This window comes from Spermophilus citellus, assembly GCF_964194105.1.
Source record: "Spermophilus citellus genome assembly, chromosome: 12".
NCBI classification, from domain to species: Eukaryota; Metazoa; Chordata; class Mammalia; order Rodentia; family Sciuridae; genus Spermophilus; species Spermophilus citellus.
In genome coordinates, this window is record NC_138198.1 from 40,921,135 (window position 1) to 40,946,610 (window position 25,476).

The 25,476-nt window shown below is 41.1% G+C and overlaps 2 protein-coding genes across 2 annotated transcripts in view; both read left to right on the forward strand.

Moving 5' to 3' along the window:
• Positions 1–13,834, forward strand: part of LOC308631617 (DNA excision repair protein ERCC-6-like 2) — a gene marked incomplete at its 3' end in the record, with an annotated part of 87,033 nt that extends 73,199 nt beyond the window's left edge. The window contains 2 exon segments of the mRNA XM_081263000.1: positions 7,336–7,517; positions 13,375–13,834. Of these exon segments, the coding sequence (XP_081119126.1) occupies positions 7,336–7,517; positions 13,375–13,834 (642 nt within the window).
• A 952-nt stretch (positions 13,835–14,786) lies between these two features.
• On the forward strand, positions 14,787–24,500 carry LOC308631618 (thioredoxin reductase 3-like; the record flags this gene model as incomplete). Its single annotated transcript, XM_081263001.1, has 4 exons — positions 14,787–15,095; positions 16,208–16,300; positions 23,247–23,323; positions 24,176–24,500. 4 exons carry the CDS (start codon positions 14,787–14,789, stop codon positions 24,405–24,407), a joined length of 711 nt encoding a protein of 236 aa, XP_081119127.1. The 3' UTR covers positions 24,408–24,500.
• Positions 24,501–25,476: the final 976 nt, after the last annotated feature.

Here is a 25,476-nt window from a genome sequence, read left to right on the forward strand (position 1 = left end):
ATCCTTCAAAGTGCTTGTCATGTTAGACTCTCATAGGTCATTTGAATGAATTTTCTTGCTCTGTGTTTTTGTAGTACTCCTGATTCCCGACTTTGCAAAGATAAGCAAATTTATGACTTTTTATGTATTCACATATTCGCCCTTAACCAAAGAGAGATTTCTTTTTTAATCTTTTGTTTGAACACATGTTAAACAAAAGCATTGCTGCCTTCAACTTTACTGTTCAAGGTTTAATGAAGAAGGAAAATCAAAGAGGACTGGATTTTCTAGACTTCTTGGCAGATGAAGTGATCTGGCTGAGGTGAGGGTGTGGCCAGAGGTAGTGGAGGAGACCTTTGTGTTTTCAAGATCTGTGCTGGTCTCAAGAGCAAGGCAACTGGCAGACACTTCAGTGACCTAGAACCAGAACATGTCATCTCCCTCAGGCCTCGCAGAGGGCCAGAGCTGGGACCTCCTAGTTCCTTTACAGTCTGCCCATTTCATCCCCATGGACTATGCTCATTTCCTTACCATTTCTACCCAGGTGCCCTCACAGGTCTTTACTTCCAGAATTAGTGTTTACTTCAATGAATATAAACAGAAAGAGGTTCTTCATTTCCTTAAACTTTCTCTGAACTATTTTGGTTTCCTACTATGTAAATATAGATTCCTTATGTAATGGAGTAAAAAGAAAAATGCTAATGCAAGTCATTTGGCTGTGAGGACGGAAGTCTTCCTTTTTTTTTTTTTTTTAAGGACAATGACATCAAGAGTTGCCATCTGCAGTTTTTTTTTAAAAGTCAGTTTTTATTTTTTTCACTTTCATATTGAAAATCTGTAACTTTTTTAGTTGAGACTTCCAATAAATAGCTATTGTTTTATTGAAAGTAAGGCAATTTGACTTAGGTCTACTTTTGAATTGCAGAGAGTGCACTTCTGGTTTAAAGGAATGAAAAAGAGTATTCAATATCAAAGGTCATTTGAATGTTGTATCCCACTGGGCTACCTGAGGAAGGGAACTTTCCTGCAATATCCAGTGTGAACTGAAAGCTTCACAGCCAGAGGTAAGCTATGCAAAATTAGGGATCCTTATTATGCCTAGTGTGGATTCTTTTTTTTTTTCCCCAAGTTTTGTTTTGGAGATTTTATTTGTGGGGTCCCCCTCCCATTTCCTTCTTTTAACTGTGGAAAGATTGAGTTGGATCACCTGGAGTTTCAAGTTTGTAGACTATGTACAATGTCTAAGAGTCAACTGGTCATATGATATATAAAGTAAAATAAAACATTTTTTTAAAATCCTGAGATATTAGGGGGAAGGGGAGGTACACAATGAATACATCTCTAGCATTTTTCCCTGCAAAAGTGACCTTATATTTATTGTAATCCTAATGTATGTCTTTTATAATTTAAAATAGTAAAACTATTCTTTAACAGATTACACACAAACAGTAATATTTATACTTTTAAACATTTTATAAGTATATCAGAAAAAAATCAACTATGATTTGATAACTTTATCAAAATTATGTCAAAGCAGATATTAAGTCTTTGAAATGAGCCTTTTTTTAGGAATCACACCAACGGGCACTCTACCATTGAGCTATATCCCAGCCCTTTGCCCTTTTTTTAAATATTTATTTTTTAGTTTTAGGTGAACATAGTATCTCCATTTTATTTTTATGTGGTGCTGAGAATTGAACCCAGTGCCTCACGCATGCTAGGCGGTCGCGCTACCACTTGAGCCACATCCCCAGCCTGCCCTTTTAATTTTTTACTTTGAGACAGGGTTTTGCTGAGGCTGGCCTCAAACCTGAGTTTCTCCTGCCTCAGCCTCCAAAATAGCTGGGATTACAGATGTGTGCGCCCACACCCAGCCAAATGATCCATTTCAAGTTAAACATTTAATCATGGCTAAGTGAAGAGACTATTTTGGCCAGACTGTATTAGAACAATTACCATTTCTAGAAATAATATTTTAATGTTTTAGATGGATTAGATAATTTTATATGCTAAATTTTATTTTTAATAATTATTTTTATAAGGATAACATTTTGTGTTTAAAGTTTTGACTGTATAAGTGAAATTAGTATCTATATAACTAGCCTTAGCCTACCTTTTACCTTTTTAACTTATTTAGCTGTGGTCTAAAGGGGAAAGGGCTTCTCCCTCCTCTTTCAGTTCTGCCTGACTGCTCCATCTTAGAATGTGTATATCTAAAGAAGGAAAGGTGTTACTACTCAGAAGTTAGAATATTAGTTCAACATTTGGCAATAAATTCAACTTCACAAGCAGCCCCATTTTTTGTTCAATTAGTTTTTATCATCAAATGGATTTTTAAACTCTGTTTATATTATCTAAGAGTAGTTACTGCATTTCTTACATTTCTTAGTAGATTTTAGTTTTGATATATATTCCAAAAATAGAATTTGATTTTTTTTTATATAAATACTATAGGGGAAGTACCAAACAAAGTCTAATAATTTGTGGAGCTGATCATGAACATAGCAATTACTAAGTGATAAATTATGCTTTAATAGTGTAACACCTTCTAAAATAGAGTATTAGCAGAAATACTTCTACTATACAAATACTGCACAAAGTATTTGATACTGGAGATTGAATCCAGTGGCACTTTACCCCTGAGCTACATCCCAGCCCTTTTGTATTTTGTATTTTGAGACAGGGTCTTGCTAAGTGGCCTAGGTGAAGCTGGCCTTGAACCTATCATCCTCTGTCTCAGAGTCCTGAGTCACACAGGTGCTCACCACTGTATCTGGCTGCACAGAGCTCTTGTCTTCATAATTTCTTCCTTGTTTTATTTTCATAACCATAATCAGAATCACAGAGTTTAGTACCTTTAATTCTTGGTAGATACTTTTGAAGAATCCCTTTTAGGAAAGTTAGGGGCAGTTGGGAGCTTTCACATGGGAGTTTTGCTTTCTTCCTTCCTGTTGTAACACAACATTCTCCATGCAGTACACACAGCACTCTAGTTGCCGGCCACTCTGTCCCCCGGAGGAAAGAGGGGTGATGTTATTTTGCTTTCTTGAGCAGCACAAGGAGCTTCATCCTCTGTCCTAACATTAAGAAGGACTTGTGCCTTTTCAGTTCCTGCTCCGCCTCGTTTTACTGCGCTCCTCCTTCCTTGGGTCTTCATTACTGTCGCTGCTGCACCGTGGTCTTTCCACATCTGGATTTTATAGCTGCCACCTAAGTGGGAATGAACAAATTTTGAATCTAGCCACACAATCTAGAATCTCTTGGTCTGGCCACAGACCTTGTACTTCACAGTGCAGAAGAGATGCCGGCTGTCGCTGCAACAGTGGCTGCACTGTGGCATATTTTCCTCGTGTAGACTGTTGTAAAAGATTGACTGTACTCTTACTGTAAGGCAGGAAAATTTTACTTTTCTAACAAGAACACCAAAATGCTTATAAATTCAAACAGGTATTGTTTTTCAAAGAAAAATAAGACTTCTTGAAAATTACATAAACAGTGTTGCCACTTAAAACAGTCACAGACTCTTGTGTCTGAAAAGTGTGGTTGTACAGCTTCAAGATTCATAGACACCCCTTCTGAAATCACTGACACCCATCTGCATAACCTTGAAACCCTGGTTAAGAGTCCATATTCCCCCTACAATGGGAAGCAGAATAACACCCTCCCCAAATATGCTCATGAAGTAATTCCTGGAACCAGTTAATATGTTTCTTTACCTGACAAAAGGGAGTTAAAGTCATAGATGCAATTAAGGTTAAATCAGTGGCCTTGAGATAGCTTCTTTGCATGGATGCAGTTAAGGGTGCTAATCAGATGACCAGGATCCTTTGATCCTGGATTATCTGGATGGGCCCCCGTCTAATCACGTTAGCTGTTCAAAGCAGAGAACCTTTCCTGGCTGAGGTCAGAGGGTGATATGGCCATGGAGAAAGTGTTAGAGAAGAATTGCTGGCTTTTGAAGAGGACCACAAAACAAAGATTGTGGACAGCATCTGAGAGCTAGAAGAGCAAGGAAATGGATTTTCCCCTAAACATCCAAAAAGGATCACAGCCTTGCCAGCACCTTGATTTTAGCCCAGTGAGACCCACATCAGACTCAGTGACCTATAGAAACTTAAGATAATGAGTTTATATCATTTAAAGTCAATAATTTTGTGGTGAATTGTTATGGCAGCAACAGGAAACTGACACACCCTTCCTAGCGCACAGTGTGTTGTGTTCTCCCTTGGAGCTGCCATCCCACATCAACCTAGGCAGCTAATAGAACCCAGGTAAATTCCAGATTGTGCTTCACAACCTGATTAAAGTCTCTTACCAAATGGAAATCTGAAACTAGATAGATTTTTAAAAAACAAAAGTTAGGATACTGAGCCCATTTAATAGAAAAATAATTTTACCTTTTTATTATTGGTTGTAAGAATTGGGTTTTGAAATGGAATACTTGGCAAAATGTAAAGATCCACTTGTTTGATAATTGTGGTTGCAAAGCCTGAATTTTTCTGACGAATTTATAAAAGTGATTGAAAAAAAACATGTTTGTACAAAATGTGAACTTTGTACTGCTGCCATAGTCAGCAATATCCAGTGTGATCATGTAAATAATCGAGAATTGCCATTGCCTGGCATAATTTCTCCAAGGCCCCAGGAATTTACAGGATATGAGGAAGGGAGTGTTCCTGTTAGCCTTCTCTTTCTGTTAACTCGCTTTACTTTCAGATAAGTGTTCCATCTCTTCTTAAAATAATGGAAAGTTATTTCTGGGGATCATCTAAGGTTATCAACCTTTAGAATGTTGAATGTTCATCTGATTTTTGATGGAAATAATGCATCAAATCTCTTTTAAACTTATTCTTAATGATTCTACATTTTTTTCTCTTTATTAATAATGTTTTAAGGTACAATTTTGCAAAAAAATTAAGTCTTTAAGGAAAGTATCTTTAATACTACTGATTACTGCAAAGCCCTGGCTCTAGCTGGTCAGCTGTCATTTTGTGTTTATCCATCTGAGTCACAAAACTTGTAAAGATGTCAATTTATTTTCATTAGAAATGGATTGCTACTAAAGAACATACCATGTTTTGTCTTTTGGTAAATAAAATGAACTTGAATATAAGTTAAACAGGTAAATGTCTAAAAGAAAAAAGCTAAATATGCCATATATTTTTTAAAATAGGCTGAACATTTAAACTCCTTAAGGGTAGGACCTTCTTGTGGATGTAAATATACTCACATCTCTATAGCTCAAATGCATAGCATGGTGGCAAAAACATAGTGAGTATTTAGTGAATACTTGAGGAATTAAAAAACATTTCCTTTCTATATTCTTTGAATGTGTACCACTTCAATCCAATAGAAACCCTACCAAAAGAAATAATAATAATTATATCATTAGCAAGAATCTGTGTCGATTAAACACTGGTGGTCTTTGTATGCTTGAAAATGATAGTTTAACTAGGTATAGAATTCCAAGTTGACACTTTTTTTCTCTCTGCATGTTAAAGGTATTATCCCATTATCATCTGGCAGTGGGAATATTAATGAAGAATCTGATGTTAGTTTATCACTTCTGTGCAGATACCTTGATTTTTCTCTATGGGAATTTTTAAGATATTCCTTCTAAATGTAATCCACCAAAATACAGACTAATTTTTGCCAATAGGGATTCTCTTTCTTTTCTCAGTTTGAAGATTCATGCCTTCTTTAATTTTCAACAATTATCTCATTAACATAATCTCTTCCATTTTCTCTGGTCTTTCCTTCTATCATTTTAGAAGTTTTGGTATGTCTTCTGACTCTTAATTTCCCTCCTTTTCTTCCTTTTAAATTCCTATATTGCATTCTGAGTAATTTTATTTTTTCAGTTAGGCAACTATTATAAGGATGTTTATTCTACTACTTATCCAATGTATTGAGTCTCTTTCTATTTTTTATTTCAGGACTATATTTCTTTCTCTCTTTTTTTTTAAACTTTGCATTTAGTTCTTTCCCAAATCTGTCTATACAATGCCTCATTCTTGCTAGTGGATTCTATTCCTTCTTTTATCTTTCTAGACCTGGTGAAAATTTAAAGTCTCATTCACATTGCTTTATTTACAATTCCTCAGGTATGAGCTCTCATCTTTGTTGCATCTGACAATGTTCATGGTGTTGGGTTTCATATGTTCTTTATAATTTTTATCCTAACTCTTTTTACCCCCATTGGAATCATAACCATTCTCTGGATTATGGAAGTCTTTCTATGGTATGTTTTTGTAGTCACCCCTTATTTAGATCTGTAGTTTTCCCTGGTTCTTAGCCAGTCTTTTTTATGTTGGTTTTCAGATTGAGTTTTCCATACTACCCAGGTGGTGCAAAATCAGACTCCACAATGTCATCAGCTGGGCATTTCATTTTTTTCTGCAATAACTCTGTCTAGAGGAAAAAGGTGGCTTGTGTCTATGCTGTGTCCTAGTTTAGGCTTTCCTTTGAAAATCAGATATTCTCCTCATACCTCCTGTGTTTTTTGTTTGTTTCTTCATTTTTTTAATGCAGGGAGTTGAATCATTTCCATCTTCCCTCTGCCCTTTGTACCTGTGGATGAGGTTCTGCCCTGTGAGTTGCTTAGTGTCAGCTCTCACGCACCACTGTGTCACTTCTTTGTTGTTCACACCTAGAAACTTTCTTATTTTTGAGCTCAAATATAATTTTATTTTTGTAATTGTTGTGGAACTGTATCCAGTATTTCTCTTTGGGGAATGGAACGGGGCTTTCCACCTATTCACAATTGTCAAGGAAACTGGAACCATACTGTTTAAAATTATTTTTTAATCTACTCTTGCTAACAATTTACATTTAACAAGCAGCCCATAGTCTAAAATGTTTGATTCTATCTATAGTTTACAAACTGTAGTAGCCTCTTGAAATCACTAGATATTCTTGCAATCCAGCAGAGTTTGAAAACTAGGATTGATGAAAATGATTTATTCGTCACATGAAATTGTTCCTTTTTATAAATTTGGCTACTTTGTAAAATTAAGTAACAAAGACTACTCAATAATTTTCAGAAAAATCACCACTCAAATGTACTGAACTTAAAGATTTTAAGAGTACCCATTTTTATTCCATCATTTATATCGTCATTAATTGGTACCTTTATTTGGGACAGTAGCTCTCAACATGTGTATCAGTATGTCCAGTCTCAGCAATAGAAATAGTTCTATTTTCCCCATTTCATCTTTTTAAAGGTCTAGATTGACATCTTCTGACAATAATTTCAGATGGAGAATGTGTACTTCATTAAAAAGAGCATATTGGGGGAAAGTAATACATCTTCCTTCTTTGACCAAAACCAACCTTTCGTTCCTTCCCTTTTTCCAGACATATGAAGAAAAAGCGAACCCAGCTACAGTGACACACACGAGGACAGACCAGCCACCAAGTGAAGGACCCGTTTCCTCTCCCCTGTGCGTTTCACACCCTGTAAGTCAGAAGACGAAAAAAGTCTACTGTACAGACCAGACGACCTTCATAATTGGAGAAACACCAAAAGGAATCCGCAGGTATGTCACATGTGATAACATGGAACTTTAGCAACAATTATCAAAAGAAATATGGATCCTTAATAAAATATACAAATTAAATTATAACCATACTTGGCATAAATGTTTCAGAAAAATCTGAATTTGCATACTTTAAAAAATAAACTTCAAATATTTTAGATGTTTTTAAATGGCTAATCCCTAAATTGGTTTTTTAAAAATGAAATCATTGTATATAAAAAAATTAGCTCTTAAGTACACTTTTTCATTCATTCATCATCTATTTATTGGGCACCTAATACATGACCAGGCATTGTGCTATGTGCTGAACATACAGAGGGAAAGACAGGCATAGAGCTCACAATGTGGTAGGAAAGGAGCTGACATTGAACCTTAAGGTTTTAAAAAGTAAAAAAGCACATAAGTGAGTCGTTATAAAGTGGTGTTATAGGAAAGAAATAGACTGCCTTGACCGGGGAACTGAGATGCATGGCAGGGTGGACGCTGCTCTATAGGGAGCAGTCAGGAAGACCTCTCCATACAGGTCATCATTCTTGCTAATGATATAATTATTATTATTTCTTTTGCACTGAAACCTGACAGATGACCATGCCCAGAACCTGGTTAGGAGTATCCCTGAGAGCGGCTGGGTGTTCAGGGACAGTGTCAGACTCCTGAAAAATAAAGCCAACAGCCCATGAGATGAGGATGAGACAGGCGGGGCTGGAGCCTGTGGGAAGGACTTGGACTTTGTTGCGATGCATTGGAGACCTGTGGAAGAAGAGTGGGGCCTGCTCCATGTGTTTAAAGGGTGGCTTCAGCTTCAGTGTGGGAGGGGGAAGTGGATGTGGGGAGACAGTGGAAGGGATGGGGACGATAAGGAGCCACACTAATGAATGCACCAAAGTGGTTGCCATGGCAATAGAGCCAAATGGATAGTTCCCTTTGGTGATGGACTGCCCCTAACTTCCTGTCTTAAGCCACAGAGTAGATTTTCTGAGTGAGAAAAACTGGGAGAGAAACAAGTTTGGAGTGAAAAACAAAAAATCAGTTCTTTTTCACTCATATGAAGTTTGATATTCTATGGAAATGTCACACAGGCAGTGAATATGCCACTCTGGGGTTAGGGGTTTGAGTTGTAAATCTGGGCATCAGGAGCATATAGATTGTAAATGGTTTTGGACCCACAGCATTGTGCAAGCAGCCGGGGAGCAGAGATGGGAAGGAGGGGAAGCCCCGACAGCGTGGAGCGGCCCGTCCTCCTGGAGCAACAGCAGCAGCGTGGGCTGGGGCAGAGGCAGGGCAGGGCCTGAGGCCCCGGGGGTTTGAAGTAGGGAGCGTTCACTTCATCTTATGCTGCAGCCTGGGGTGGAGCAGAAAGTGCCCTCGGTAGCTGCCAACAGAGCTCTTTGCCACTTGGCATGGGCAGTCCGAGAGAATCCGTGGGTGGATGCCAGGGTGAGGGGTGCTAGCAGGGAGCCAGCAGGCCCTGGACAGCTCTATGTGTTTGGATATGGAAAGGCGCAGTAGCCGGAGGGTACCATGGGGACCAGGGTGAGGTGTTTTGAAGTTGGAAGATAATTGAACTACGTAGGGTGTGTTGAGGGAGAAGACTCATGGGGAATGGACCTTGCAGAGAGGTGAGGACAGGAATGACACCCTGGAGAGGCAGTGTCCAGACCAGTGGCCACAGCTGGCCTTGGAGAGGCACTGAAAAAGAAGGGACCATCATGGACACAGACATGATGGATTTTCTCAGTGAATCTGCAATTAAAGCCATATTCAGAGGGAACAAAGTAACAAATAAATTACAGAACAGGAAATCAAGCTTAGCTGGACTGGAATTCCTGGGCGATGTGAGTCCCCATTTGAGAGTGAGTTTGTACAACCATCCATCCATTCCTGCAGATTTTGTCCAACGAGCTTCAGTTGCTCAGTTGCAGGCACAGAACAGAGAGATGGCCAGGTCTTACCAGGGGCTAGAGTGAGGGGGGAGAGTCAAGAAAGCTGAAGGCTGTTTGTAAAAGAATGATTACAAAATGAATCTAAGCTGAACAGAGGAGGAGAGCGAGCCAGTGGGAGTGAGCGGTGGTCTGGAGGGCTCAGTGAGGCCAGGAGTTCTCGACAGCACTGCTGTCCTGGGCCAGGGAGCAGCTGAGCGGGAGCATAAGATGATTGCGTTCCAGGCCCTGGAGGTTGTGCAACTGGTGGTGATGACAGTGGCAGATAGGACCCTGGAAGCAAGCTGACATGAACTGAGATGAGTCTTTGGAGGTCAGTGACGAAATGGGTGGGCCGGGTTTTGGGTGGCAAGGCCACATGGACACTGATGTGATGGATACTGATAACAGAGGGTGGAGCAGGAGGCTGCGTCAATCCAGGATCTGGAGTGTTCAGCTGGAAGCAAAGGCCAAAGGAGGCTTACGGGGCTGGCCCTGGTGGCCCTGGGACAGTGGGAAAATGATGCTGGCTCTGTGGGTTCAAAATACTTCCCTGGCGGGGGTTGGGGGTGCACCTCCCAGGGAACTGGTCTTCAGCTGCCCTGGAAAGACTGGTCCCTCAGCTCCTTGGGAAGCTGGGGTGGTGGCTCTCGAGAGCTGCCTGCTGTTGTGCAGACGGGCAAGCATGTCCCTGCCTGCGCAAACATTGGTTCCCAGGACTTTTGCAGGGTCTTCCACTCTGGGCAATTATGTTTCTGAGGCTGCCCATGGACATCTCATCAGTCTTTAAGGAATACAGGTGCCTTTATTCCCTTGGGCAGTGTGTATTTTTTATAAAAGTGTAACAATTTGTTTTGCCTCCTTTTTTCTTCTTTCAGATAGATAGATAGATAGAAGATTGACTCCAGGGGCACTTTCCCACTAAGCTACATCCCCGGCTCTTTTTATTTTTTTATTTTGGGGCATGACCTTGCTAAGTTGCTGAGGCTGACCTTAAACTTGTGATCCTCCTGCCTCAGCCTCCCAAGCCACTAGGATTACAGGCATGTGCAACTGTACCTGATGCCTCTTGCTAAGTATAGGGGTGAGGATTGTCTAATATTAGAGTGCCAGGGTCTGATTCCCCTGGTCCCCACCAGTCATCCTGGTCAGTCATTAAGGCTCTGAGCCTCAGCAACCACGTGATCATCTGAGTGAGGTTCAGCTTGCCATTCCTTCAGAAAGCCTAGGCAGAGACAAGGTGACTCCAGTTGTGCTGCTCCCTGCCTCCTCAGGGAAAGGGGAGAGGTTGTGGAGCTTTCTCCATGATATACAACTACTCTTCATGCCCTTGCTGAATGATACCTATCTTTGGTTTCCCTTTTTCCTCTTTCCCCAAGTGGTTTATGGTAGTTTACTCAGGCTTAGTGATTTTTGCTTGCAAAGTGACTAGCTTTTGCCCCTGGTTGTACTACCTTAAATTCTTGGAGAAAGTTCTTTTGAAGACCCAGAATTAGGAAATCAAGTTAAAAGGCAAAAATAAAATGAATGATAATCATTACTTTTCCTGTTAGGGGCAACCATGTGGCATACTTTTCTTGCAGACTACTCAGGCTAAACAGGGTTTGAAACAGCTGTCCTCCCAGAGGTGACAGACCACAGGGTCACGGGTGAGGTCATGGTTTCAGCCCAGCAGAGGTGAAGTTTCTTTGGCAGCTGCCAAGACACTACCAAGTCTTGGGTAAATAAAAGACATCAGCTTGCAACCCTGCCAATCGCTAACTCTTTGCAAGCACAAATATTTGTTAGAAAGGTCACAAAAATGGATTTGGAGATGATTAATAAACAAAATAATATCATATTACCTCATTTGAACTAAAAACTGGAACCTTTTAAGAACATGCTCGCTTTCCAAAAAGAACATTGGCAATTTCTAAGAAAAAAGTGTGGGAGCACGCACATGTGGGTAAGTTAGTATTGTGTCTGAGATGAGAGTCACTGGTGGTCAGGTGTGTGTGTGTCTGGATTTGGAACATTTAATAAGACACTCTAGTGAGTACTAGAAGCCACAGTGCTCATCTGAAGTCACAAAAGGAAGAAGCAAGCACGCGCTATGGAGTGCCACTAAAGCCCAAGGAAACACACACTTTATGTAGCCCAGAATGGCTGGTAAAAAAATAATAATAACATGACATAAAAGCTCCTACTTACTTATGTACACTAAAAAGAAATCATTATTTTATCCTAAGAACTCTCTGTTTGCATCACATAAATTCAGTCTTCTCACCTTGGCTGTTGACCCTTTATGATTGTCAGCTGTCTCTTTGCAGTTTCTCCTGTCCCTCCATGCACCTTGTTCCCTTGGAAGTGAACCTGTGTGTGTCCCCTCTTCCCAGCAAGCTTCCTCACTCATCTTCACCTGACCTGAGATGACAGCAGAGAACCCCACCCCCAGCTTGCCCACCAGTAATCCCTGGCGTGGGTGCCTCTGCTGTGGGTGCCAATTGGGCTCTGTACTTGGTATCTCTGCCCTCTTGTAGTTTGACTTTCCTGCATTTGTCTTCCCCAGTTAAGACTATAAACTCCTTAAGGAGTTTTGTTCACTGGTGTGTAGTACTTAGCACATAATAGGGCTCTATAAATATTTGTGGAATGAATAAATGGGTTTTTAAAAGAGCTACTGTATAAAATACAAGTAAAAATCCTAAAACTTTGGGATTTTAATTATGTGCTACAACACTATCTTTGGCTTTTTTTAAAGAAGTATTTACAAACATAAATTCAATATCAGCAATCAGTACCCTCTGTCTTCTTCTTGAGCTACCATAATGGATAACGTAACAACAGAGATTTATCCTCAGAGTTCCAGACTCAGGAAGTCCAAGATCAGGGCATTAGCCAATTCAGTCTTTGATGGGGGTCTTCTTTCTACTTTGCAGATGGCCTCCTTCTCACTGTGTTCTCGTGTGGCAGGAGGGAGGGGTGGAGCAGGAACTATGAACAAACAGAACAATAACATCCCATTACTTCAAGGGCAGTGAAAGCTGGAACCTGTAAGAAGGCCCTGGGCCAGCTCTGTGGCCTCTCTTCTCATGAGGACACTAATGCTGCCAGATTGGAGCCCCACCCTTACAACCTCATGACCACTGATTCCCTAGAGGCCCTGACCCTAACTACTGCCAGATGGAGTGTTGGGGCTCCAGCATAATTTTGGGGGAACTCAGTTCATAGCATGCTCACCAATGGAGAGGAGTAGTCTGTGGCCCAGGTGGCCATGTCATTCCTCTGCCTCCATCTCACCAGGGTTCCAGAAGGCCCGCCTCCTCATCCATTCATGTAACAGTGTTTATTATTAATATCCTATACTAAAACTGCAACTTCTTCAAATAATATCTCACCTCTCAAGCTGTCTATACTAAAAGTGGACCAATTGAGAAAAAAAGAATCAAGGCTTAACAGTTTACAACTTTCCTTTTAGGCTCATCGAAAAAATCTTATAAAATTTCTATGCTGTATTTGTAGAAAAAGGGTAAAGGAGAGAGAAAGAAAAATATTTCTTTCAGAATTTTCTTTCTGTTCACTGAAACCCTTTGACAATATTATTTCATGGATTTTAATACAATATAGATTTTCAAATATACATTATGATTCTCATGTCAGTCATAAATTGGCTCACTGGAGGAGTAGCCAGCTGGAATCCCATAATTCCCAGAAAATACCTGATAGCATAAATCAGAATAACTTAAGAAAGCTGGTGATTTCATGGGCTAACATAATTTTCCTAGTAGCATAAGGAAAGAGGCCATGATAAAATGTATTCTTGTGTGGAATTAAGCAGACATAAACTAACGGAACAAAATTACATAACTTTGCCTCTACATTTCCTATCATTGATGATGATTTTTCTAAAAATAAAATATAATGAAAATAACCACTGATTTTCTTCATTCAATCTTTAGAAAACAATTTGAAGAAATGGCTTCTTTCTTTAACCAGTCTTCTGTAAAGGAATTTGCTATACATATAACTAACGCCACTTCAGAAGAACGACAGAGAATGCTAAGAGACTTTTATGCTTCTCAGCATCCGGAGGTGAAAGAATTTTTTGTGGATTCTGCTTCAGAATTCATCAAATCTGCCCACAAGGAAGGAGAGAGTACCAGAAATAAATGTAAAGAAAGAAAGTCTTTTATAAAAAGAAAACCATCACATTCTAAAAGTTTGTCCTTTAGAGATTGTACCAACCAAATTTCTCAAATTTGCAGTCCAAAAGCATCTAAAGGAAAAACAGTTAAGTTTCAGAGTGACGGTGCGTGTCAGGAAGAGGCACTTTCCAGTGATTCAGAAACTGCAAAATCACCCTACCTCCTTCCACATGACCCCACCCATGCCACCTCCAACCCTGTGGAAATCCAGTGACACGGGGCCAAGTTCATGATGGAGCCTACTCTCTACTTTGTTTGAAAGCCCAGAGTCATCGTTCCTATAGAGATGTCCACACACAGCTGTGTACACATGTTCAAGACAGCATGATTCACAGCAACCAAAACAGGGGAGCAACCCAAGTGTCCATAGATGGGTGAACAGATGTGCAAAATAAAGCATGTGTGTGTTACATGATCCAGCTTTCAAAAGGAAGGAAATTCTGACGCATGCTATGACACAGATGAACCTTGAGGACCTTAGGCAAAATGAAATAAGACAGAAGAACAAATATCATATGATCCCACTTACATGAGTTAGCAGAGAGAACGCAGATGGGGGTTGCCGGGAAATGGAGGGAGGGAGCAGATGGGTGTGGAGTTTCAGTTTTCAAGTCCTGGAAATAGATAGTGGTGATGGTTGCACAATAATCTGATTGTATTTAATACCATTAATGGTACAGTGTGCTTAAAAATGGATAAGATGGTAAATTGTGTTATATATATTTTGCAACTTAAAAATGGGGGGAAAGATAAAGATATAGCCAAAAGCAACTCACTCAATGTTCCATACCAGATTTTAAATATGTGAGATTGATTTTCTATCAATTTCATTTATATATTTGGAATCACAACATAAATTGCAGTTTTGGTTTTTACATTGCAATTCCATATGACATTTTTTAAAGCTTCCCTTGTTTTAAAAATTTTGGAAAGCATTTCTGTTGCACTGTAATTCAGGCGACCACACACACACCCACTGCCAAAACAACCAACCATTTTCTTTTCAGTGCAGTCTAATATTTCCTATTTTTGTTTTTTAAATACTTTACTTGTGATCTCATTTGATGTTGGATGAAGCTGAGTGTCCCCCTCTCGCCCCCCCACGGGAGCCTCAGACACAGACACCCAGGCTGTTTCCTGTCGTGTCCTTCCATCAAGGTCCCACGATGCGCGTGGGCCAGCCCAGGTCATCATGCACTGAAATCCAGGGCCTGGCTTCACGTCCTCTCTTTCCCATCTCTGTTTTCAGTGATGACCTGTTCTCTCTGCCTTACTGCCCCGGCAAGACCTTAGTGGTGGGAGCGTCTTACGTCGCCCTGGAGTGCACAGGCTTTCTGGCGGGCTTTGGCTTAGAAGTGACCGTTATGGTGCGTTCAATCCTTCTTCGCGGCTTTGATCAAGAGATGGCAGAGAAAGTGGGTTCCTACATGGAGAGACATGGCGTTAAGTTCTTGAGGAAATTTGTCCCTGTGAAGGTGAGTCTGAATGGCCCTTGAATCCCTTTCTGTTCTAATTCTCACTTTAACTTTTTAGTTTTACCCCTTCTCACTTTATTTCATTAAATAAATGACTCTGCACTTAAATAGTGTTGCAAATACTGAACCCACACCCCAAAAAAACCACAAAACTGATCTCACTTGTCCTTGGCTCTTACCCTGGAGATCCTAGATCTTCTCGAAGTCTCTTTCAAGGAAATCCTTAGCAGGTCCCATCTTTAATGAGCCCTGCACACCTGGTTGATCCCCATTTTCCCTTTTCTCTTTACAGAAAGAGCTTCTCTGTCTGCCACTTGCAATTCCTTGCCTCCTTTACACACTTAGTTGACTCCCACCTGCTTGGTGAAGCTGCTTGTGGGGAGACCCAGTGGTCATATCTCTGTGCTTACCTTACTGGGCCTCCTGACAGCCTGTGGGGAAGGTGACATTCCTTTTGTGTGACATTCCTCTGGTTTCAAGGGCTCTCCTTCCTGCCTTCTGTGGCTCCAGGGTCTGTGGTGTGGTTTTACTTTATGTGGTACTGGGGTTGGAACCCAGGACTTGGCCTAGGATGGGCCAGCGCTCTACCACTCAGCTACACACCCAGTCCCCACTCAGCCTGAGAATCCAGCATCCTGTTTTTCAACCCTGGCATCTCTGCATTTTTTTTTTAACCTGGGTGGTCTTCTGGCTGCTCTTTAGTTTTAGTCATTTACATGCTAATGACTCAGATTGGTAGCTCCCAATCCCTGCACTCATTCCTCACAGCTGCCTGCTGGGGGTTACCACTTGGGTCCCTCCAAAGCATCTGGGATTTAAGAAGACAAAGTTAGAGGATCTCTGCCTTTTCCTCCTAGACCCTGCGATCCTCCTGCCCATCTCAGTTCTCAGGAAGTATCCCAGGATCAGCTCATTCAACCAAGGCCTGGGATCCTCCCTTCATTTCCTATTCATGCTGCCTCTGATCTCAGCTAGTGCATTGCACCCTCCCATGTAACAGTGTTCCTTTCTGTCTCTCTGTCTGGTCCACGGAGTTCCCCCCATGCCCCCCCCCACTCTGGTTAGCTTCCTGTCACTTCCCATGGACTCACGACACCACTGATCCCTGCCAGATTCAGCAGCTGGAGAGAGGTTCACCCGGAAAGCTGAAAGTGTGGGCTAAATCCACTGAAGGACCAGAAACCATCAAGGAGGTGTACAACACAGTGAGTACTTATTTTATGAGCAGTGACTGGTTGAATATGGTCATAAATTACCAGAGATGAACCACGGGAAAATGGCACTGTGATTCATGTTTTTTAATTCTTCATAAGAGTGGAACAGGGCTGGGGGTAGAGCTCAGTTGAGAGACTGCTTACCTCGCATGCGCCAGGCCCTGGGTTCAGTCCCCAGCACCACAGAATAAATAAATAAAGGTATTGTGTCCACCTACAACTAGAAAAGATTTTTTTTTTTAATGAGTGGAATAAATATGGACCATAGTGGGGGCTGCTCACATTTGAGTTCTCAATTGTCATTGGATGTATACATCATTGTAACAGCACAGAACAAACTCTTTTTTAAAAGATTTTTATTTGTGTATTTATATTTTGTAGTTGCCGATGGACAGCATGCCTTTATTTTATTTGTTTATTTTGAGGCAGAGCTGAGGATCGAACCCAGTGCCTCACAAATGCTAGGTAGGCACTCTGCCGCTGAGCCCCAGCCCCAACCCCAGAACAAAACTCTTGAAGCTCTATACCCAAATGTTCTTGTTGCTAACTCCTGGGGAATTAGATATTGTATATATGTCTTCATTTTCAAATTTTGGCAGTAGACACTGAATGTATTCTATTATTAAATAATAAAAAAAATTCTTGGAACTGTGGCTCAGTGGTAGAGTGCTCGCCTAGCACGTGCAAGGTACTGGGTTCGATCCTCAGCACCACATAAAAATAAACAAATAAAATAAAGATATTGTGTCCAACTACAACTAAAAAAATATTTTTGAAAAATTTTTTCTTAAGAATAAACAATACAAAATTCTGAAACACTTTGGCTTGCCTATGCAAGATTTTAGATGCTGGTAATTCTTTCAGCTGCACATTTATGTTTTATGAGCTCTTATATACAAAATTTTTTAGCTTAAAACAGTAAACATAACATAGAAAGTATCAAAAAATACATTAAAAAATGAAAAAATAGAGGCTTTGATTAGGATTACATTGGCTGTATTAGAATACTCCTTCGGGAGTGTTCAGTGTAACAATCATTCATGAACAGGGCATATCGGTCATAGATCTTCTTTAACGACTCCCAACAAAGTTAATAAATTTCTATTAAATTAATTTTATTATTTTATTAACTGTATTTGATTTCTATTAAATTTAATTATTGCTCCTTTGTTATTTTAAACTAGTTCTAGGGAGATCAAGAGACCATCTGTTAGATTTATTCCTACTTACATATTTATGTGTAGCTGCAAATGGTATTTTTTTAATATTGTCATTTATTACTGGTATGTAGAAATGGTGATTTTTGTGTTGAGAGTTCGTGTTCAGTCATCTTGCTAAACTCTCATTTAATAATTTATCCTTAGGTTATTTTAGGTTTCCTGTGTAAGAGTTCATATTATCCGTGAATAAGAGCATATTTAAGTTCCTATTATCTGCTTTCTACTCTAATACTTGTCCTCCTGCCTAAGCGCTCGAGCGAGGACCCCCGAGGACCCCCCAGTAGGCCTTTATGGGGATCGGCAACATTCTTGCCTTGTTCTCTGTATCCAGAGGAAAGTTTTCCGAGTTTCATTACCAAAGACGTGATGTTTTCTGTAGGGTTTGAGTAGAGCATCCAGTTCAAGACATTCTTTCCTATTTTTTGTTTGCTGTTGGTTTTTTCTGTTTTGTTTCACCTGTCACAGTTTGGACGTGCAGGTGGAAGGCTTGGTGGACTCTCCCATTCAGAGATTGGCTGAACAGATTCTTGGGAGATGCTGGGAACTGGAGGTGGGGAAACTCATTGGAGGCAGGGTCTTGGGGGCTGCCCTTGGGACTCTCTTGTTCCTGACCGCTCTCTCTCTGCTTCTTGGCTGCCAAGAGGGGGAGACCTTGGCTCTGCCACAGCTCTCACATGTGGTCTGCCTCACCCCAGGCCTTAGCAATGGAGCCGCCGACCACAGACTGAGACTCTGAACTGTGAGCCAAAGAACATCTTTCCTCCTCAAAGTTGCTTTTCTAGGCATTTTGTCAAGTGATGCAAAGCTGATTAAAATATCTTAAAATTAGGAATGGACGTGCAGTTGTAATAATGGCTGTCTTACAGCTGTTGATGGTCTTTTGAGTCTTTAATCTCCGTGGCCTTGATGTTCTAAAGTCTAGTCAGCTTCACATTCCTGGAATCAACCCCACTTGGTTAGGCTAGATTGGGTTATTTCGATTTTTTGCATCTGTATTTAAGGATCATATTGGCGTATGATTTTCCTTTCACTATTGAACTTTTTTTATAGTTAGGTGTCAAGGTTATCAGAGCCCATAAAAGGAGTTGGAGTATGTTTCTTTCTTTCCTGTTTCTGGCAACCCCTATGTGATATTAGAATGGGTTTTTATGTTTGATGGAGTTCTCTGATGTTGCCATATGAGTCTAGAATTTTCTAGGAGACATATTTCAACACTGATTCTGTTTCTTTAATGATCAAAGAATTTTTTTAAATGTTCCATTTTTCTTTCTTGAGTTACTTTCAATATGTCATATTTTTCTAGGAATTAGTCCCTTTCATCTAAGTTTCCAAATATGTCAGTATAAAGTTGCTCACGATATCTGATTTTTAAAAGCTACTGATGTTTGAAGTGGGGTTTAATTTCCATGTAAAAATGCACACATCTTAATTGGGCATGGTGGCGCATGCCCATAATCCCAGCAGCTTGGGAGGCTGAGGCAGGAGGATCTCGAGTTCAAAGCCAGCCTCAGCAATGGCGAAGTGTTAAGCAATTCATTGAGACCCTGTCTCTAAATGCAACACAGAATCAGACTGGGGATGTGGCTCAGTGGTTGAGGGCCCCTGAGTTCAATCCCCAGAATCCCCCCCCCCAAAAAAAAAATGCACACATCTTAGATACACAGGCTAATTGGTTTGGACAGGTGCGGGTGTTCATGCCATGCACACCCCTTCAAAGGCAGCAAAACATGACCGTGAGTCCAGAGACCTCCTGCCCCTTCCAGTCCCCAACCCTGGGCCACCACTGTTACCACAGGCTACCTCTGCCCATTCTCAACTCCCCATAAAGGGAATCAGACACTGTGTACTCTGCTCTTCAGTATATGGTACTCGTTCAGGTTGATGTTTTTAGGATTCTCCATGTGGTGTGCACTCGGTAGTTAGCTCTCTTACTGTATGGCCTAGACGAGTTTCTTTCTTTGCCTGTGTCGGGACACCTGTGTTCTTTTCATCTTAGACTCATGTGATTACAACTTCTATGCATATTTCTTGTTTAAAACTTTGTGGGCCAGGCATGGTGGCACATCCCCGTAATCCCAGCGGCTCAGGAGGCTGAGGTAGGAGGATTGCAAGTGGAAGCCAGCCTCAGCAACTTAGCAAGCCCCTAAGCAACTCAGTGAGACCCTGTCTCTAAATAAAATAGAAAAAAGGACTGGGGATGGGGCTCAGGGATTAAGCACCCCTGGGTTCAATCCCCAGTATCAAAAGAACAAAAAACAAAAAACCCTTTTTGTGGCCATATAATAATTTCTCTTGGATAAATATCTAGGAATGGCATGGCTTGATCATAGGATATTTCCATATTTAACTTTATGAATTTTTTAAATTTTTTTCAGTGCAGGGATGAATCCAGGGCTTATGTTGCAATGGAAGCACTCAGCACTTCCAGCCAGATAGTATCATTTTGTATTTGTATCAGCCACATGCAGGGCTTACCAATCTCTGATGCTTACCAATGTCTGATGTCGTCTGGCTTTCATTTTAGCCATTCTGGTGGATGGGTGGTGGAATCTTGCTGTTTTTTTCAAAAATATTTTTATTAGTGGTTGATGGACCTCTATTTTATTTATTTATATGTGGTGCTGAGAATCAGACCCAGTGCCTCACACATGCTAGGCAGGTGCTCGACCACTGAGCCCCAGCCCTTGCTGTGGCTTTAATCTGCATCTTTGTGATAACTAACCACGTGCAGCAGTTTTTCATGTTGGACATTCATATATCTTCCCTTATGAAGTGTCCACTCAAGTCTTTGGCCATTTGTGTTGGGTGATTTGAATTCTTGTTCTTATATATCTGACGAGCGCTGTAAAGATCTTAAGTATATATTCCTTCTTCAGATACATGTAGTAGGAATTTTTTCTTCTCATCTGTGGCTTGCCTATTTATTTTTAATAGGACCTTTTGATGAGCAGTGGTTTTAAAATTTTTATGAAACCCAGTTTCTCTCTTTTTTCTTTTACAGTTAGTGCTTCTGCAGTTCTGAGAAATCTTCGTTTCCCCCAAAGGTCATGAATCTCTCCTTGTGCTTTGCTTCTGAAGCTTTATAGTTTTATCTTCTAAAATATAAAACTGCAGCCCTCCTTGAACTAATTTTTATGTATGGCGTGATGGAAGAATTGAGCTTCTTTTTCCTCCATATCTGGTACCGTTTGTCCAAAACTCTTCCCTTTCTCTCTTGAATGATCTTGGTGCCTCAGTTGAAGTCATTTGACCATTCAACTGGGGGATCTCTCTGCACTCTTTACTCTGACCTGAGACCATGTGTCTTGGTGATCCTTTCCCTGGGACCGCATGGGTCAAATCACCGATCCTTTACAGTTACTTTCAGATAAGGTAGAGGAAGAACTCCAATTTTGCTTATGGCCTTTACATTTCCCTATGCTTTGAAAACAGATGTTCCCTAACTTCGAAAATAGTCTGCTTGGATTTTCATTGAGGTTGTGTTTATTTTATAGATCAAGTTGGAAGCACTGACTTGCTTTGTTCTGTGGGTGCTGGGGATGGGACCCAGGGCCTCATGCAGGCTAAGCATGTGCTCTGCCACTGAGTCCCCCTCCCCGCCCTGGATGAAATGCCATCTTAACAGTGTCTGTTTTTCCAGTGCACACACCTCACGTATCTTTCCATTTGTTTCTCTTCATGATGCTTCATCATTGTGTTCTAGAGCGCTTTCTCATATTTTGCAAAACTTCTTCCAAAATTTCATGATTTTTAAACTAGTATAAATGATATTTTTTAAAATTTTCATTTTCAATGGGGACTTATTGACCTTGTAGCCACTTAGGATGCATGTCTACAAGTAAATACAGTTTGTATATTCCTTTCCAATCTGCAAGGTTTTTGCCTGTTTCTTTCCTCGTTACAGGGGCTAAGAACCTCTAGGCCAGAGTTAACTAGGAGTTATGAGAATTTCCTGTGTGTTTCCCAATCTTAGGAGGGAAGCATTCAGTCTTTCATCATTGCTAGGAGGTGACCTGTAAGTTTTTTTACACGTGCCTTTCATATTCAATTGAGGAACTTTCTAAAAATTCTTTTTTTTTTCCTAAAAATTCTTCACGTGCTAAGAATTTTGTTTGGATGATGGAGTGTTGAATTTCATCAAATGATTTTCCTGCAGCTATTAAGATGATCATTGTTTTCTTCTTGATCCGGTTAAGAGGATGAATTATACTGATAGATTTTATATGTCAAATTTGCAGTTTGAGGACAGATTCCCCTTGGTCATGAGAGCCTTTTTATATGTTTCTGTATTCAATTTGCTAACATTTTGTGAAGGATTTTATATCTATGTTCATGAAGAGTAGGGACTTAGGATTTTCTTTTCTTTTAATGTCCTTATCTGTTTTGGTTTTGATTTTGCAGTCATGGAGGTAGAACCCAGGGCTGTACCCCCTGAACTGTGTCCCTGGCACTTTTTATCTTTTATTTAGAGTGAGGGTCTCACTGAGTTGTCCAGAATGACCTCCATCATGGTGAAATATTGTATCATTTCTTACTTAAGCATTCTGAAGACTCGAAGCAGAGATGCCACCTGGGTCTGGAGTTAATTTTTTGGGCCTTTATAAATTGTAAATTCATTGTTTTATATTAGCTTGCTAGGTCAATGAGTGGCTTGGATCTCAAATGTCCCAGAAAACCTCATGTGTTAAAGGCTTGGTTCCTAGCTTGGCGCTATTAGAAAGTGGTAGAACCTTGAGGTGGTGGAGCCTCGTGGAAGGAAGTTAGGTCACTATGAACATGCCCTCAGAGGGACACTTCCTGTTTCTCTTTTTGCTTCCTGACCACCATGAGTTAAACAGGCTTCCTTCACGATGTTGTCCCTCAATGATGTATTGACCCAGAGTGACAGGGCTGAGTGATCATGAAATGAAACCTCAAAAACTGCCAGTCAAAATAAACCTTTCCTCCTATTAAGTCATCTATCTCAGGTATTTGTCAAGTAATGGAAAGCACAGGCCATAGTACCCAAAATCTACAAACTGGCATAATCAACATATATTTATTTTATCCCAATTCCAGAGATGGGAAGTTCAAGGTCAAGTAGTCATGAGATGTGTTTTCTCTTGTGTTTCTCCTTGGCTTGCAGATGGCTGCCTTCTTACTGTGTCCTCTCCTCCATTTGAGGGTTTTCTGTATCCTAATCTCTTCTTCTTCTCACACTGGATTAAGATTGTGTTAGTCAGCTTTCCGTTACTGTAACAGGATTCCTGAGATAATTCAACTTAAAAGGGACAAAAGTTTCTTTTGGCTTAGTGTTTGGGAAGTTTCACTACATGGTCTCTCCACCACCTCTCAGTGGGGCCAGAGGCTGGGGACCAAGCCTTTAACACAAGGGCCTTTGGGAGATCCTGGTCCAAACCATAGTAAGGACAAACCTGTGTGGCCTTATTTTACCTTAATTACTACTTTACAGGCCCTATCTCCCAATACCGCCACAATCTAAGGTACTTGGATAAGACTTCAGCATGTAGACACAGTTCAGCTCATGACCTGGGCTTATCAGACTTCTGTGTGTAAGATCAACAGGTTGTACTTTCAAAAACTCTTTCACCTAAGCCAACACTAGACTGACTGGCAGAGATGGCTCATCATATTTCATTATTGTCCTTTTAATGTCTGAAGAACTTTTAGCAATGTGCCCGTTACTACAATTTTTTTTTCTTCTTCTTCTAAATAAGGTCCTGCTAGCCATTGGCCATGACTCCTGTACAAGGAAATTAGGCTTGGAGAAGATTGGTGTCAAAATCAATGAGAAGTAAGTACATGCGGTCGCGGCCCTGTTGCCACACAAAGCAAAGCTGGCTATAGGTCACCTCTTAGCATTGCTAAGATACGAATTTTGGGTGGGAGTGGTACTGAGGATTGAACTCAGGGGCACTCGACCCCTGAGCCCCCTCCCCAGCCCTATCTTGTATTTTATTTAGAGACAGGGTCTCACTGAGTTGCTTAGCACCTCGGCATTGCTGAGGCTGGCTTCGAACTTGCGATCCTCCTGCCTCAACCTCCCAAGATATAAACTTTTAATGTTTTAAATTTATCTCATAATATGTACCACGGCTGGTCTGTATTGATTTCTTCATCAGTCAGGTACTCTTTTTTTTTTTTTTTTAAGATGGACACATGGACACAATATCTTGTTTACTTATTTTTGTGTGGTACTGAGGCTCAGACCCAGGGCCTGTCATGTGTGAAGCAAGCACTCTGCCACTGAGCCCCAGCCCAACCAGTTACTCAGATCGCTGTCTTAAAAAGAGTTCAGGCACTCAACAACAATTTAAAAATAAATGGAGACGTTCACCTAAAAATCGTGATTTTGAGTGGATTTTTATGTTCTTGGTCAGGGAAGGAGAAGAATTGCAGAGCTCTGAGTCTGCCTGTGGGGGACGTCTGGAGACAGCCACAGTGTCTGAGCTGAGCGGTGCATGGCTTGACCAGAGACATTCTTCTTAGGATTTAAAACCGCTAACCTTATAGATTATTGATAACCCGAGGTGCTTGGGTTCTTAGCTGGAAGACTTTCCTCTGTGTGTTTTTGGAATATTCTTTTTCAGCCTGTAACATAGTTGGTCACTATGTATTTTTTTTTTTCCTTTCCAAACACTACTAGGAATGGCAAGATCCCAGTGAATGATATGGAACAGACCAACGTGCCCCACGTCTATGCCATCGGCGACGTTTTGGAGGGCAAACCAGAGCTGACTCCTGTTGCCATCCAGGCAGGCAAGCTGCTAGCTCGCAGGCTCTTTGGGGACTCGTCAGAAAAAGTAAGTTTCCTGCAATCCCAGTGCCTTGGGAGGCTTGAGGCAAAAGGATCACCCCAAGTTCGAGGCCAGTCTTAGTAACATGGTGAGACCCTAAACAACTTGGCAAGACCCTGTCTCAACTAAATAAAAAGGGCTAAAGATGTAGCCCAGGGGTAAAATGGCCCAGGATTAAATCCCTAGTTCCCAAAAGAAAAAGGTAAGCTTCTTCCTAATGTCAGTTTCTTATTATCATCCTGTGTGTGTGTGTGTGTATGTGTGTGTGTGTGTGTGTGTTTTGCTGGGGATTGAGTCCCAGGCCTCGTGCCTGCCAGGCACCTGCTCTACCATCCAACATCACCCCAGCCCTGAGGTAATATCTTGATCAAAGTTTTGATTTAAAAAATGAGTATGAATAACTGATAACTTGGTCTGGGGTTGTGGCTCAGCGGTAGAGCGCTCGCCTAGCACGTGTGAGGCCCAGGGTTCCATCCTCAGCACCACATACAACAATAAATAAATAAAGATATTGTGTCCAACTACAACTAAAAACTAAATACCAAAAAAGTAAATAAAGCTATTATGTTCAAAAATAAGTAAATAACTGATAACCTGTGTGCCTGTTTTCCAAGTGAAGGGTTCCTCAGGGATATGACTGGCAGTTGACTTACTAGGTAATAATTATTGTAAGCAAGTATTTTTTGAGTTTTCACTACGCACAAGATGTGGGCTGGAAGAGCAAGAAGGAACGGCACAGCGCCCTAACCAGGGAAGCAGTCCGTGTGCAGGGCAGGAAGCCCGAGTGAGGGCCTGACCCAGAGGGTGTCACCCACCTGACAGAGGTGGCCTTCTGGGAAGAAGGAAGGCAGCCCCAGTGACTGGCATGGAGGAGCCAGAGCCATAAGGACCCCCAGCTCCACTCTGCTCTGCTGTCCCTCATTGTAGCAAACTGGCCAACACTGACCAGAAGCCAGAGGACCAGGCCACCAACTGATCCGTCCTCGGGGCACGGAGCAGGGCAGAGACGGAAGGAGAACACGGTATAGACAGAAAACACCCAGCACAAGGCCTATGTGCTCTGTTTGACAGAGAGGAAAACTAACCTGGCAGGTGACCACTCTGCCTACAGCACCCGTCCTAGGGTGGGAACCATATCGTGTCCCTTAAC